Source organism: Patiria miniata, unplaced genomic scaffold, assembly GCF_015706575.1.
Source record: "Patiria miniata isolate m_02_andy unplaced genomic scaffold, ASM1570657v1 HiC_scaffold_14, whole genome shotgun sequence".
Lineage (NCBI taxonomy): Eukaryota > Metazoa > Echinodermata > Asteroidea > Valvatida > Asterinidae > Patiria > Patiria miniata.
In genome coordinates, this window is record NW_024037052.1 from 11,359,001 (window position 1) to 11,375,989 (window position 16,989).

Sequence of the window (16,989 nt, forward strand, 5' to 3'; positions counted from 1 at the left end):
GGTCCAAAACGATGAAAACATGTACAAAAATCATGCAACTTATGAAAAATTATGCCGAAAAAAGTTGTATTTATGTGTGTGAACATCTCGTTTTTTAAGCAATCTTCCAACAACAAAAAATCTCAAAAATAATATTTCTTTTTCTTTAACCTTTTCCCTTACTGTATACTTTTCATGTTCTTTTAAAGGTTCAGTGAACAAATAAAAGGTTTTTAGCTAATGTCTTCATTTTGAATTCACCTAACTTTGACCTCCGGTAGACCCAGAAGTAAAGGTCAAGCAAATTCACGTACAAGACAAAAATGTTCAGCAATTAATGGTCTATCTGATTACAGGGTTGGAACATAATTGATCATTTTGTTCAAGAGTTACAGATGAAAGAAGATCGTCATTTTTTAAACGAAAATCGCTTGTAATTTGACACCCGATGACGTCATAATGAAGTCAGAGTAATATGCACCACTTATGATGAGGGTCGATATATATTGAAAGTTACAAGTTCCTATCATAAACCGTTTAGGAGAAAACCCGCGGAAACGTGCTGTACGGAAAAGTGGTCGGGTTGTTCCCGACCACTCAATAATAGATTGGTCCATCCTCTTCGCTCATACTGTTTGTCAAGATGCTGTCCACATTTGACCGAGAGTAGTTTTTGAGTTACACTAAAATGGTATACGGAGGCTGCCTTTATTGCGACACCAAAAAAAAAAAATTGGGGTTTTTTTTGGGGGGGGGGCATGGCCCCCATTCCCCCCCCCCCCCCGATCCTCCCTTGGGAAGGCCCTTCTTTTAAAGAAAAAGAAAACCAGAGTTGTTAATTGAGATATTGTGTACTACATTTCGATTTGCAGTAACACCATGTGGTAATAACTACCGTAATTTCCTGCGGATAAGGCGCGCGGCGGATAAGGCTCGCGGCGGATAAGGCGCAGGTCCCTAAAATCACCACAAAAAAATTCAAACGCCAACAGATTAGGCGCACCGCCGCATAAGACGCATGTTTGACCGTACACAGAAGAACACCAGCATCACCCGGTGTCGGTACATCGCCACAAAGGGGCCATTGTGTTGCCTTAGAACGATCACACTGTTCGGAGGATGAATTAAACCGTAACCACATTGGCTGGTCACATGTAGAGCCATGAAGAAAAGACCAATGTAAATTGATACCGACCTTCATCCATTCAGCCAACGCGCGCTGTGCATGCTTGCTTGCGGTTTCCGATCCTGGCCTTCCTTGGCCTTTTGTTAATGCAGTGCGGCCCAATCAGCGGCCAGAAATGATGGTCCACGCGCTGTCTGAAGATATTGCAACACGCACGCTGGCTCAGATTCGTAGACTTGCCCAGTCCCTCCGAGCCAGATGTTGCGCCCTCTACCGGTGACTAATACAAAAACTTGCGTCGCCTATATGTATATACCATACGAAAATAATCCCGTCACACCGGGGGAGACGTAACAAAAATGTTTTATTATATTTTTTAAAAATTGTTGTAATGTTTTTTTGTATTTAAAGTTCTTTTCCTTTATTTCAAACCTATAATTTGTTAATCACGTTCATAAGATATTTGTTTAATACATCGCTTCTCTTAGTGTTAGTTTTGTTTTCAAGATCATTAAACTTATTTGATATCTTAAAACAAACGAAAGTGCAACAAATAAACATTAGTACTTCATATTATCCTAAGTCTAAAGCAGACTTCGAAGATATCCTGTACAATAAACACCCTCAACGTTCACACAATAGAACTTGAGTGAATGCGATTTCCAAACGTTTAAGTAATGGGAGACTTTTGACTAGTTCTAATTTATCGCAAGAGGGCGTGCTTCAACGGTCCCGGAAGTAAAGAGTTCGTATTTTGTTGTCCTTGATTCGTGCACAAGCAGTGCACCTCATTCAAAGAAACCTTGCACCAAATGCCTGGATCTTGCTGTGCCGTGTTCGGATGTTGCCACCGCGGAGGGCACACATTTCCCAAGGACAAAAAAATACGAAACCAGTGGAGACGGGCCATCAAAAGGGATAGTTTCAAACCCATACGACCGTGGTGGCCAACGGCTAGCAGTCTTGTGTGCAAGGCGCACTTTTTGGACTCCGATTACGAAGAGAAGTCAGTGCTGGGTAAGTTTAAAACAAAAACTATTCATAATTTCCCCCGATTTTTCAGCAATATTCAATGATGATCATGGCATGGTATGAACAGGACGACAGTGTAGTACTAGTAGCTAAGACGATATTTCTCTTATGTCCGCGTCTGCAATTGTAAAGTTGCACTGTGTTTCTTTGCTGGACATGATGGATATCCATGCATAAATTTGTACTGGCAAAGACAAAGTGGCATAAATGTTGCAAATACTGCCTGGTTGATTTTCCACTAATGGTCGAAATGAATTGTGGGAAGGAAAAAGGAACACTGTCTGTTTGTTCCTGTTTCCTTCCCATGGTGCCTTTTGTCCATTGTGCAAAATCAACCAACCAGGCAGAATTTGCGATAAGTGTTAGGGAATGTTCATATTAAAAACAATAACAAAGAAACACAGAGTCTCATTGCTTGCTCAGATCTCTCTTTTGCAACATCAACAACATCTCATTCAATGGGAGACTTTGAGACGCTTGGTGGTAGCAAACATACAACATGGTCCAACACGACTGGTCCGCTATTGTTAGCATTGTTTTGAGTACCCGTACCTTTACACTGCACATGTAGTACGACAATACTCGGAATTGAACTTCTAAGAGGGATTGTACTTTCTGGAAGAAGAAGCGCACATTAACTCAAACATGATAAAAACAATAGTGGACAATTGACATGTACGTGGAACCATTACATGTATGTTTGCTGCCACCAAGCATCTCAAAAGTCTACCATTGAATTTGCACAGATTTTTTTAAAAACTTTGCAATGTTATTACACATGTTAAGAGTCCTTAATTAATCAACACAGAATACAATAGGGCCTAATTAAACAGAGATACCTTTACACCCACTTGAAACGCTGAAAACATAAATGTACAGGGATGAGATTACCAAGCCAATTAGAACAAGAGGGCTGAAACTTAGATGAAAGGTCTGAAAGATAAATTGTATTTCAGACAAAAGTCTGTAAAATCTCTTCTATGAATGTTCATGATTAGTTTGAGAGGAAGCTCTTGCCAACCAACCACTTTTGCATTAATGCAACTTATCTAAGTACTTTTATCATGATGTTTCAATTGTTAATTGCAGGTTTCAAAGTGAACAAGAAAAAACTAAAGAAAACAGCTGTCCCAAGCCAGTTTGCATGGAGTAAAGTAGAACCCTCTTCACCAGCACTGTCAAGAGAAAAACGACTGAAGGAACGGAATGAAAAGAGAAGGCTTGAGAAAGAAGAAGTGAAACAGGATGAATGCAGAAAAGGGGAATCAGCTGAGAATGATGCCGTCGTGCAAGATCTTAATCTTGCCATGCAGGTTGACATCGAGAGTGTTCCAGTCATTCAGGAGGTACACATTCAAACTGATCCCCTGCCCAACTATTCTACGTGCACTTCCGAAACACAGACAGAGTCTAATCGTGGGTTTACGATAGAGGATTTCAAGACTGATTCAGCAGGAGTGCATTATTACACAGGTCTTCAAGATTACCTCACATTTTCTGATGTTTTAGCTTCATTGGGGCCGAGTGCATTTAAGTTGACATACTTACACGGTGTACGACCCAGCATCTGTGTACCAGATCAGTTTTTTCTAACTGTTATAAAATGCAGAAGATACACGCCAAACTTTGAACTAAGTCGTATGTTCAAAATAAGTGAGTCAGAAGTTTACTGTATCTTTGTAACCTGGATGAGATTTATGAGTCTTCAGTGGAGAGAGGTGGATATATGGCCCAGCAGAGACTGTGTTAGTTTTTATGCTCCATCAGATTTTAAGAGGAACTTCCCCACTACACGGACTATCCTTGATGGGTTTGAATTTCCTGTAAAGAAACCCAAAGCTCCCACTGCTCAGCAAGTCACCTTTTCTACATACAAAAATCGCAATACAGCAAAGTCAGTTGTTGGAGTGACCCCAGGGGGTCTTGTCAGTTATATGTCTTGTGCTTATGGAGGTTCAACTAGCGACCGACAAATAGCAGAACGCAGTGGACTGACTAGGAGAACAGATCCAGGAGACGCCATCATGGTAGACAAGGGATTTGATATCCAGGACACTTTTGCACCAGTAGATGTCACCATAAACATCCCAACATTCTTCAGGAAGAAGAATAGAATGTCAGGAAAGAGTGTTTTAAGGGATAGGAAAATTTCCAGTAAGCGAGTCCATGTTGAGAGAATTATTGGTCTTGGCAAAACGTACAAAATTCTCACACAGCCACTCAATCAGACAGAGATGACTCTAGCATCTAACATCGCATTCGTTTGTTTCATGCTGCTTAACTTCAGAAAATGCATCATTCCAAGCAGTGCCTAAGGAGGTTTTCCTCAGTAGATTTTGGTAGTCGTACCACCATGGCATCCGCATTTCTCTAATTGGGCGATTCCATGAAAAAGGGGACATGGTTGTAAAATGGAAATTTACTTATATCTTCAGAACTACAAACATCACAACAACAAGTGTGGTATTAAATTAATGGGGACAACAAGATCTTTCATTTGAGTGGCATGCCAGTGGGATGGAATGTAGTTCAGTGTGATTTTTGTCCAAAAAATTGTTTTGGGGCTAAAATGGTGGATTTTTGTGGTCATTTTTGCACCTTGTTTTAACATATGAAACACGCATGTTTAATATTGTGATTTTTTTATTTTAAGTCAGAGAGAAAGCTAGTAGGTGAGTTTTACCAAGACAAATCGCAATTATTCCAACCTAATTTTCCATTGGCAGTGTAGCAAACATTGATGTTTCACAGAGTGTAACGTTTGTCACGGAAATTGTAACGTCCGTCACAGGCTTAAATGGCGGATTTCTTCTAAAACCATGTGATTTTAAAAATTGAATATTTTGTGCAGGCTACCTCAGACCAGCACACACTGATGGAAATACTAGGATTTTTCGCAAGTGTGTAAAATTCACAGGGATTTGAACTGAGTGTCAAGAGTCAAAGGTGCTTGTCTTTTAAATGTAACATCCGTCACAAAAATGTTTTGAAGTTTAATGAAGGTTGACAGAAACTCAATATCTTGCGTTCCATGTAGTTAGTGACTTGTTGTGCTATCATACTGTAACTATTAACTATGGTTAAAAATATGCAAGACAAACTGTTGGCTATTTTCAGTGCGAATGTAACATTCGTCACAATTTGAAAATGAATGTAAATTTTGAAGTGGTTTTTAAATGCTGGCTGGGAACTCATTAATTTTGTCTTGTGCAGATTTAAGCTAGACTTTGCCCAAGTCTTTGTTTTGATGCCTTCAAGTAGAAAAAAGTCAAAATTTTACATTTTTCCCAACAATTGTGTTCATCATATTCACCTTGTGATATGTGATATGTGAAACACCCCTCTAGCCTTATTATTAATGGTATGAGTCTCATGTGTACAGTACTAAAATCCTCAAATGTATGGAAATTGGCATGTGTGAAATGAAATGTTGATTCTATGGAATACGGACTCATTGATTGTATTGCGCATGTCTATGTCATGTGACGATGAATACTGCCTTGTATGATTGTTAGAGTTGATAAAACAGGAGTCAAAATTTCTTATAAAATTATGAAGGTGTTTAAAACAAGTTGGTACCTTTATCATCTTTTGACCAATAGAATTGGTAAACTGTCTGAGGTATTTATGACTAGACTTTATACAAATCTGACATGCTGACAAAAAAACAAGGAGTTTCTGACTTTGAAATACATTTAAATTTATTATAATTTACTATGCACACGTTAGAAGAACATAAGTTATTGACATACATATTTTTTCATTAAATAAAAATACTAACTTTGTATCCCAGAGCATCTAATGTACATACATGTATGTATGTATTGAACTATAATTTATTGTGCACACATGGCAGAAGAAAAAAGTTAGTGACATAGAGATATTTTTTCACCAAATAGAAACACTGTAAGTCTGTATTCCAGAGCATACATATGTATGTATTGCATTATAATTTATTTTGCACAGGTTCGAAGAAAATAAGTTATTGACATACACAATTTTTTATTAAATAAAAACACTAAGTTTGTATCTCAGAGCATCTACTGTACATATGTATACATGTATTGAATTATAGTTTATTGAGCACACGTGGCAGAAGAAAAAAGTTATTGACATACATATTTTTAAATTAAATATAAACACTGTAGGTTTGTATTCCAGAGCATACATATGTATGTATTGCATTATAATTTATTGTGCACAGGTTCGAAGAAAAAAAGGTATTGACATACATAATATTATTTTAAATAAAAACACTAAGTTTGTACCCCAGAGCATCTAATGTACATATGTATGTATTGAATTATAATTTATTGTGCACACATGGCAGGAGAAAAAGTTATCAACATAAGATATAGTTTTTCACCAAATAGAAACACTGTAAGTTTGTACCCAGAGCATCTAATGTACATGTACATGTATTGCAACAGTTTTGTGAGCTAAAACATGTCACTAGTCAAGTTGACATACATTTCGTAAATAATTTTCAATATATTTATCTTCTATTAATTTCTAGTTAATAGGGCCCTTTGCAGACGATTCATGTACATGTATCTACAGGGTTCCTGGCCATGCTGGAAATCAGGGAAAACCTGGAAAATGAGTTTCCCTTTTTCCAGATAGGGAATTTGAGAAAAAATGCCTCAAATCAGGGAAAGGTCAGGGAATTTGATTGGCCCAAAATAGAAAGTGGTCAGTTTGTTATATTATGTCTCATGTCCAAACAGCCAATCCACTGAATGATTGGCTATGGTGGCTTTTTGGTGTGGAAATAGGTCAAAATAAGTATTCTAGAATTGTGAAAATTCATCAGATAAAACACAGGGGAAAATCAGGGAATTTTGTTTTCATGAAATGCTAGGAACCCTGACTTATAACAGGCCATCAAAGGCATTTACATATATAGAATGTTTGATGCCATGCACTTTAGATAAAATATAATACTGTTACATGTACATGACAGTTATATATCAAACACTAAAAAAGGGATGGTCTCAAAAGTTTTCCATTGAATCCAAGTAAAAGAAAAACAGTTCTTGCGTTTGGTCTGGTTAACGAATTTTGTTTGTCATTAGCAGAGAATAAATGAAAGTGTGACAACTACAGTACATGTACATGTATGTCCACTCCATGACTAAAACATTTGAAGCTCAAGAAACCAGGACTTCTTTTCTGTGATGTTTTCTTTTGCCTTTGTCTTAGGAAAAGTCATACTTGTCAGTAACTCTGTACAGAAAAGTTTCAAGCAATGCTGCCTTGAAAAACTGTTCGAAGAAATCCCGGAGTCTGATTTTGAGTTCGTTTATAAACTCATCATCTCGGGGGATGTGCATGATCTTCATATCTTTCGTTGTCCACACAACAAAATCACACCATTTCCTTTTTGTACACAACAAATTCCCCTGTACCTGGTAATAATAGTTGTGACTGTGTTTTAATGCCATTTTTCCAGAGCTGTCCATAAATAAATAGGGCACACTTGTTGGAGTTACTGCACTGTCTTTACATGTGTAAGGACACTTCACTTCAATAATCCTATCATCATCAACAAGGCCATCTGGTGAACATGCCAAATATGGGATTTCCATGCACACATGGATTCCACAACTTTTCACCAAATTACCTGTCTTACTGCTGTAAGCCTCCACAGCTACAGATTCATACTTCATCCCATGATCTGTGGGTTTACTGGAAAACTCTGAGATAGTTGTCAATGACCTAGCCATTTTTTCAAAGTCTGTTCTAACCCCTGACTTACATATTCGGCCAAAGTTGGAGGCATGAAGTCGTTTTCTTCTTTCTTCCTTCCAAAACTTGTTTGTGCTTTGTCCCCTTGTAGCTTCTTCAACCTGTTCTAGATCGTTCTCTGTGATGTTGGTAACATTAAGACTCTTAAGAAAGTATTCTTCATGAGTTAGTTCCAGGTAATCATGAGTCACTGCAAAGATATTTGCAGGTGCATATAACTGCCGAATTGGCAGATCTTTTGCTTGTGAATTTATCCACACATTTCTGAAGTGATCATTATACTCTCGTGTATTTCTATATTGAGCAGGTCTTGGGTCAAAATTATTAAGTCGTTGAAGCCCCTCAGATTTACGAAGTTTAATTTGAGACATCTGCAAAGGGGAGCCATCATATTTCTTGCTCTGATGATGGGTTTGCAGGACTTCTGTACAAGTTTGCATTGTCAAAACCCCTTCTTTTTGTTTATTTAGTAAGGGCAAACAGAGCCAGACCGACATGCTTACAGTGAGCATTAGGGCCAATACCAACAGAACACTCACACTGAGTTTCCTGCACTACCCCATACTTGTCTAACTTTACATCTACTTTGTATACCAACGTCTTCTTCATTTCTGCTGCAACTCTAGCTGCTATGTATATATGGTCACCCTCGCTGCTGTGACGCAATGAGAGAAGAAACCTGTCCCGATACATCGCCTCTGGCTTGCCATCTTCAGACTTCCCAAACTGTTGTATGAAGGCCTTCAGGGTGTCATTTGTTACATGTGGAATCTAAATAAAAGAAGAAAATCCTTAGTAACTTGTGAAAATGTCATCCAAACATATCCAAATTCACTGACACAGTGCTTTTGGGGGTGGGTATAATAATAGCGAGAGTCCTGTAGCCTGTTGAACAGGTACATGTATGCAAGAAAGAAAGAAAAACAAACCCTTGCAAACTCTTTTGAGCTATTCATTTATGTACATAATGATGAATGGGACCAACAATGTCTGAAAGACTCCCAGAAATGTCTCTTGCTAAAATAGTATCTTGGCTGAGTTTGAATTACCTAGACTCAATTGTATGCAAGACTCTGTGGAGACATCAGCAGACCTGAGAAAGTAATTTGATTTCATAGTGGATAGATCACTATGATAATTTCCGAAATTCAAGTGACCTACACACAAGAGCACACATACATGTACATGCACAGCAGGCAAAAACTCTGACACATGGCTACCCAGCACATTTCCTGCTGTGATTTTCATTTTTATCTGTTGATTAAATAAGTCTACTAACCTGGCTGTCTCTATTTACGTCCTTGTATGTTGACAAGTTGGGCATAGAAAAAGTATACACCTCCTCGGACTCCTCCAAATCACATCCTTGGCCGAAATTAAAATTTCTGTCGTAGCACTCAAGTCTGAAAATAAGAACAAATTTAAGAACATTTTAGAGACTCTAAATATTACTAGGCTCTAGCCTATCTAGGTCCGTGTTATAAAAAAACGCAGTGGCTATAGTTACGGTACCCATAACGCAACCCTCAACGGCTATCATTACGGAAGCTGTCTAGTTCCCCAACGTACTGGTATTCAACATCACAATGTTTGCTTTTGGGAACCAGACTATCAACCAAATGGTTCTCGGACTTTATTCCCCTTAAAAAACAAAACCGAAACCACAGAAGTTAGGGAAGAAAATTGAATCTACTTAAATAAAAATCATCATTTGATCAACAACTTACACTTATGAAATCTTTTTGAAAAAAAAAGAGGGAAAAAATTGTCAAAGGCACACCTTGGTCTTCTACCAACCGAGCTATCGACACACTCGAGCAAAATGGGGAGTTGTAGGCTAGGCCTAATTTATACGTTCGCCTTGTTTTTTTACAATGCTGTACCGATAGCATTTTTGAAGGCTGCGTTATGTTTACCGTTTACCGTAACTATAGCCACTAGGCCTACGTATAAAAAAAAATAATGGAATTGATTTTTTTAAAAAATCCAAGAGCGCTTTAATTTGAGGAAAATAGGCTAACATAAAAATATTGGCAAAGTAAATACATGCATTATAAATTGCAATTGACAGGGGAACATGTAGACCGGCCGTTTATGCCATGGGCGGAGAAAATCGTACCGCTGTACTTCACACAAAGTTGCAGTGCATGGAGCGACCGACCGCCATGTTTACCGGCCACCACGCAAGCCTGAGCCTGCCGCGCCGGCGGTGGCCATTTCGGACAATCACGCTCACAAAATTGACCTTCGACTTTGACGGTCTACTCAGGACCTTCTGATGGGCCATTATTTCTTCAAAATAACTAGGGCCTAATTTTCTTTGTACGTGTGCTCGAAAGACTTTAAATGTCAAAAGAAATGGTAGGCCTAGCTGACAATAACTGTTGACAAAATAGGAAGCGCTATCTGCACTAGTAAGTAGTATAAAGCCAAGGTTAACAAAGGCTAAGCCTGGCCTAACGTTAGTCCTCGACTTACCTCTCGACGAGTTCCTTTTTTCTGCCAGATGTTTTGGCGTTTCGCCTCCTTAGTTCCTCCTTCAAGAGAGCTATTGTCATAGATCCATAGGCACGGGCTGCACCCTGCATATTTATATATTGGTACGAACCTCGTTAATAAGAGGCTAAATAAAATACTCGAGCAAGATTAGCGCAGCTGCGCCAGCGGCTGATTATTGCAATGAAACTGCAACATTTTCTTCCTCGCGCCAAAAATTGCCTGGGACCGCTATGTTTGCTGCCCTCTACGACACTGTCCGTCAAAAGTCTCCCATTCTGATTGCAGCATTTTCGGAATGAAAAAACGGCCACAAAGAAAAATGTTTGTAAGACGGCATTGTTGAAATGAAAGCACGATCACTAAGGGGGATCAATGCATTGCGGCATTGTTGGAATGAAAGCACGATCATGGGGGATCAACACATCGCGGCATTGTTGGAATGAAAATACGGTCACAATGTCTGGAGAGTTGAGCCTTGGTTGACCGCATTATTGATTGCGGCATTGAAAGAATTCTTCACACAAAGACCGTCACTTTGAACTCAAGTGACACCAGATAAGGCGCACCTGTAGATAAGGCGCAGCGATGTTTTTGTGGTCTAGAAAGTCAGATAAGACAAGTCTTATCTGCAGGAAATTACGGTACTGCTTAGAAGATATTAGTTCTGAGAAGAACTTGTCCTGCTTATTATCAACTTTGCTAAGTAGTTTTGTTCTGTTAAGAACAGTCCTGCTGTAAGTTCTATAAGAACTACCGCAAACCGAAACGATACCGATACCCCACCATGCAAAGCCTCAAATCTTATATTGTGTACTACAGTTGTTGACAATTGTTGAAACAAGTATTCTGTGTCATTATCTTGTTGTTCCAAACAGATAAAACTACAAAATAAACTGTTAATTTTATGTGTTCATGTACACTTTAACTACATCAAACAGCAAAGAACCATGTCACTTATGTTGGTAATTAAAGCTATAGTCCATCATTTGCAGCCATCTGAAAAAATAACTGGCGTATTATTGTTGAAAAACATACTTGGTTGAAAGATAGTAAGTGGACTAAACTCCCTGTGAAATTAACCTTTCTAGCAAGCTATCATTTTGAAGTAATCAACGAAAGAAGGCCTTTTGCAACGGTGTGTCTTAAGACGCACTGTAGGAAAATTTAAATTAGTAGTTCGTTTTGTTATTCGGCGCAGCTTGCGCAAGCATTGGCACGATGCACAGGAGGGCGCAGTTGCTATAATTCGTCGGATCAGTGCGCGACATCGCGTATAGCTGCGATTCAAAACAATTCAAAACATGATTCAGCAACTTTTGATTTGAAATTGAGATCCTAGAATGCTTTTTTTCTCGGAATATACAGCTGAAGCGCACTGAGCTGAAACTTAATCAGGTTAGTTGTTCAGTATCCTTCATTAGATTTGAACACTTTTGTTGCAAAAACAAAATGCACAAATGATGGACTATATCTTTAAGTAATTTGAGTGTCAAAAAAAATAAGTTTTAATGTCAAACATTACCAATGAGGACATTTAGAAATGACAGTGCTGGTGCACAAAAAGAGTCATGAAAATAAGCTTCTCGTTGATTGAAGGTAAAACAAAAGGTCCAATTCTAATCATTGGTGGCTTACTGACATCTTTGGTAATAACCCTCCCCCCTCCCCTATTTACAGGTAGTAACGGATGACAATGGTGCTGTTGATGTGCACATTATTAATAAGCGCTTCACAGTCTGCAGCATCGATGAGATCCAGCAAATGACAGAGTTATTAAACAAATAGATTGGCTTCTACATGTATGTTCAGTTGACCAGCTGCACATCACAGTGAAGTTTTGCGAAGTCAAACAAATGGCTTGTTTAATTTAAATTTGTAAAATGTTATTTTTAAAACGTTCCGACAAAGTTTATAGTTGATAGAGAATAAAAGATATTTTTTCAACATAAAGAGCCAGCAGCCGATTTCACAGAACATTACGTAATGGCGCAACTCCACTTGCGCCACATTTCACACTGATGCGCAGCATTTCATGCTGCGCAACATTTCACTCATGACACATTTCCTAAAGTCCTCGACTTGTAGGGTAGCGACTGCAAATGACCTATTTTACCAGCAAATCGTGATCGTCGTGAAGCCCGTTATCGTTTGAAGTAAAAGAATTTTTATTTTACCAGTGACAATAATATTTTGAGTTGCTGCACGATTCTGAAGAAAGTTTTTTTTTTCCTAGGAGAGTGGGGCCAAGTCATGCATAATTCAGTTTTTCATTTGAATCATTGTAAGGAAACTTAGGTTCTCATTCTCTCTTTTCCCTTCAATTAAAATTTCCTAAACGATAAATTTAGATCAGAAAAATAGTCACATTGAAAATGAGCAGTGACAACATGGATTCAAACCAGGGATCTTTGTATCCATAGCTCATCTCGCTATCCACTAGGGTACTAGGTTACATTATACAACACCTGAATAAATCCCCGTCATCTGATTGGTGAATTGTAGATCACGTGACATATTATTATTCGGTATAATGCACGGTGCGACCATGCGTTATACCCATGCGTTATACCGTTTCACTTTGCGCTTGTTCCGTGACGCGGTATTTGCGTGCAAAATGCATGCTGGTGTGCGCGTTCAGCGTAGCGCGTATTGTTCCAAAGAGCCAGCGCTTACAGCGTTGGGTTCAAACATTTTCGTGAAGGGGTAGTTCAACATCTTTAAAATCAAAATAAATTGTAGTTTATAATTTACCAATCAAATGACGAGAATTTATTCAGGTGTTGTATAAAACAAATAACGAATGTTTTACGTTCGTGCGATGGAAAGAATAATTTCATTCGGTGACAGATTGAATGTTCTATTCCACTCGGCTTCGCCTCGTGGAATAGAACATTCAATCTGTCAACTCATGAAATTATTCTTACCATCGCACTCACAAACATTCGTTATTTGTATATTAACGCATTTTAAAGTACATGTATGAAATTGCGTTTATGTAACTGGTTGATTAATAACAACGATGCTTTTAATATCATTGTTCTGTTCTCATGAATAAACACACTGACCCGATCACTGAATAATTCATGACCTGCTGAATTATTTATTACTTGGCCCCAACCGTCCTGGGAATAAAAAATAGGCTGGTGGGCTGAAGTGATTCAACGACTGTTTCGTGAACAAACTGCTGTTATCCTTGTCCAAGATGTTTAGATTTTTTAAAACGTTGTGCAGCTACGCCACGTTTCGTTAAAAAAAGATCGTAAATTTTTTGCCCATTTGCACTATAAAATTGCACGAGCTACGCAATTTTTCGTGAAATCGGCTACTGACTTTCAAATCCAGACTTTCAAACCGATTAAAGAGACTAAGCATAATTTCAAGTTCAATAAAAGTCAGTGGCAGATAAACAAAATATTATTCCTTATTAGCAGCCAGATTTTCAAAAATAGACTTTCAAATCAAGTGCATGTGTTTTCCAAAAAGTGTTATAGAAATAAATAAAATTCTGTATGAAATGATGTTTATTATGTAAATATAGGTTTTCCTGGACAATTTCGGAAAATGTGTACACGAATTTGTAAAAGAAGCATTCGTTTTTGTGCGAAATAGAATGAACGTTCCAAATCTCTGCTTCTATTTAACAAATGATAATTCTTTTTCCGTGAAAGTGCATTCAGTCGTAAAAAATCAGCGTACGATTTCCCGAATGTGCTCTGCATTTAGTGTATTGACAATTCATTTTAGCGCGAAATCGAAGGCACATCCGCAATCCTGTTTTCCTTTTAATTTATCATCAATCTTTTTCGCTAAATGTGCAGCCGATTTCCCTCGCAGTGTTATTTAACATATGCCTGGTCAAGCATTGGAATTCATTTATGCATTAAATTAACAGTTGTGGAATGGTTGATTGAATGATTGAATTTTTGAACATTCAAAAAGTCCCCATGCAGATCCCATGTAACGTGACACGTGATGTGTCCCTTTACCGTCTCAATAATATGGCTACGGTACAAGATTATTTTGAGTGATTTCATATTGGCCATGTTATATATCATATTCACATTTCATTTGCCTACATTTCACATAGGCGTGTATATAAGAACAAACACATTAATGATCAATAAGGCATACATTGATTAATTAATGAATCAAAAATGTATCATGATTTGTATAGGCCTGTATAATTTATTTAAATTGAATGCAGAAAATGCGAATTTAAATTGTAACAAATGAAAAAGAATGTTCAATTCAGCCTGTGTCACAATAGACAATCGATTTTCTGCGAATTGGATTGCACATTCGTAATAATCGGCAACACATACGTCAAACCGAAAGCCTAATCCCGTATTTGTAATCCCTTAAATGAAACGTTATGCACATTCGTTCATTTGATTGATGCAAAATGAAATTGAATGCTAGTTATTGCGAAAATGAAACCAGGATGTACGTCGTTCTCAAACTCGGCGCCAAATTGAATTTATGTTTCACAAATTTAATCACACATTTTCCGAAATTGTTCCGGGAAAACCTATACTAATGACCATCAGTAATTGGCTTGCAAAACGGAAAAAAAATAAAATAAAAGTAAGTCACTTGTTAAACTCATTATTTGTTAAATTAATCTACTCTTTTCAACGTTGTCCCCCCCCCCCAAAAAAAAAGTGCCCCCAAATCGGCAAATACTGCATGCAGCAGTACAGCTTGTGTATACAAGTATGCAGTTCTTCACAACCACATGCACCCAGCCCTACTTCAGTTAACTGTACAAAATACGGTAAATTTGTAAGATGCCGAATTGCGCACAATAAGGAGTTTATTGTGCCAAATTAGGGTATTTTTTTAGACATTTGGGTATTTAAACCATCTTTTGAAGTGACACCCCCCCCCCCCCCAAAAAAGACCGTAGATTTTCAGATTTGTGTGCCTTATTGTGCGCCATTCAGCATCTTACGAATGGCGTGCTGCAGGCATAATTTTTTTACATTTACATGTGATCTGTAATTTCATTTTTTTTTTTTTATTAATGAAAATTAAGTTGTACTAGAATATTTATCTAGTACAAGTTAATTTTTTCCATTTTTTTACCAAGTAAGGTTAACTTGGACAAGAAAGCTTATTTTCCCTTTATGGTGAACAAACTTATTTTCCCTTTATGGTGAATTCAGCCTATTGTATGTACATATTAATTTATTAGCTTAATTTGTAATTATGGGTTCCAGGTCTTGTACAAGCATATGCTTTTTACCTGGATCCCTCATATCATTGTTTGTCATTCTTTATATAGTTTCCTGTTTATTATGTTGTTTGTGCTATGATATGAAAAATATAAACCATAACCATAACCATAACAATATTCCCAAAACGCCTGTCTCTCAAGATTTTTTTTTTTATGCCCTGCCGGCGAAGCCGAAGGGGCATACTGTTTTCGCCTTGTCCGTCCGTGTGAGCTTGTCTTACATACGCAGTGTGGACTTCCGAACAAAAGACGTCCACATAATGTAGGTAGCACCGACGTTGTGTGGACTTGCCCCACGTCCACACAGTGTTTCCCCATTTCTGGAAAACAGGTTTAGAGGCATTTTTGGGTTAGGTTTATCTGTAGCAGAATGAAGAGAAACACTAAAGGGAATCATAGAAAAAAAATTGGGTTGAAAGAGTTTTCACAGTTTCAGAAAAATGAGTTTTTTCACTGGTTTTTCTTAACTACACGAAAGCAATGGAAAGTCCACACTAGTCATCTGAAACAAGTATGGGTGTGTGCGTGTGTGTGTGTGTGAGCTCAAATTTGTATCCTTGTGGAGACATTTCCACAATAGGGAAAGATTGTATAGGTCTCCACAGGGCAATTTCTATAGATGGGTGTGTGTGTGCGTGCATATTGTAACAAAATTTGATTTTATCATGGTCCCAATTGCACCTTTAAACTAAATAGAGAGCGCTTTGGCCACAGTAATCCATAGCAGTCATGTATTACATCTGTTCTCAAGTCAGATTAATGCCACAAAACTATTTCAGAGCTTACTTTGTTCAACTTAAGTCTTAACCTACTTTACACCACAATAGAATAGTATTTGGGTTGCAGTCAAACCACAGATGGAGCTCTCATGGCAGTCTTTATTGTTTACCCTCACAATACTGGGATATAAGTTCCTTGCCCCCATACCTCTGTACTTAGTGTTTATGCAAATATCCCCCAGTACCAAAGACACACTGCATTAGTATGCCTAATCTTGAAATTCTTATGCATATTTTTACCCAGCACTATAAAACCCCTTTGAAAGCCCAGTAGGGCGTGGACTTGCGACTGGGGCATGGTGGTGGATGGTGGTGTGCATTTTAGTTCCATATTTTCTAAGTTCCTGTACATGTATGGCTGACGGTGGAAGCCTAGTTTAATTTGGCCTTCGTTTTTGGGCAAGACGCTGTGTTCTTTAATTTGCATCACCACCACCACCATTACACCAAAGGGTTCAGTGGTCTGCATAGTCTTGTGAGTATGTTCCAATATTACCCCCCTTGCCCCCAGTAGTTTTTACATGGCCTGCTTGTGGACTACGGTGTTGTATCGTAGTGGTGCCAGTCTGAACTCTGCTCTGTCAGTAACT

The 16,989-nt window shown here is 38.1% G+C and overlaps 2 protein-coding genes across 2 annotated transcripts in view; both read left to right on the top strand.

Annotated features, from left to right (window-relative positions):
* Positions 1-12,888, top strand: part of LOC119722047 (cytoplasmic dynein 2 intermediate chain 1-like) — a gene marked incomplete at its 5' end in the record, with an annotated part of 71,559 nt that extends 58,671 nt beyond the window's left edge. Inside the window, 1 exon segment of the mRNA XM_038192035.1 lies at positions 12,062-12,888. Coding sequence (XP_038047963.1) covers positions 12,062-12,169 — 108 coding nt within the window.
* On the top strand, positions 1,036-5,155 carry LOC119722048. Its single transcript, XM_038192036.1, has 2 exons — positions 1,036-2,122; positions 3,227-5,155. The coding sequence occupies exons 1-2, from the start codon at positions 1,918-1,920 to the stop codon at positions 4,450-4,452; spliced, it is 1,431 nt and encodes a 476-aa protein (XP_038047964.1). The 5' UTR covers positions 1,036-1,917; the 3' UTR covers positions 4,453-5,155.
* Positions 12,889-16,989: the final 4,101 nt, after the last annotated feature.

What these genes read in the sequence shown, in the direction of transcription:
- LOC119722048 (XM_038192036.1), top strand. Translation starts at nt 1,918, where the DNA reads ATGCCTGGATCTTGCTGTGCCGTGTTCGGATGTTGCCACCGCGGAGGG. An exon ending in CGAAGAGAAGTCAGTGCTGG is followed by an intron (nt 2,123 to 3,226) that starts GTAAGTTTAAAA and finishes TGTTAATTGCAG; the next exon opens with GTTTCAAAGTGAACAAGAAA.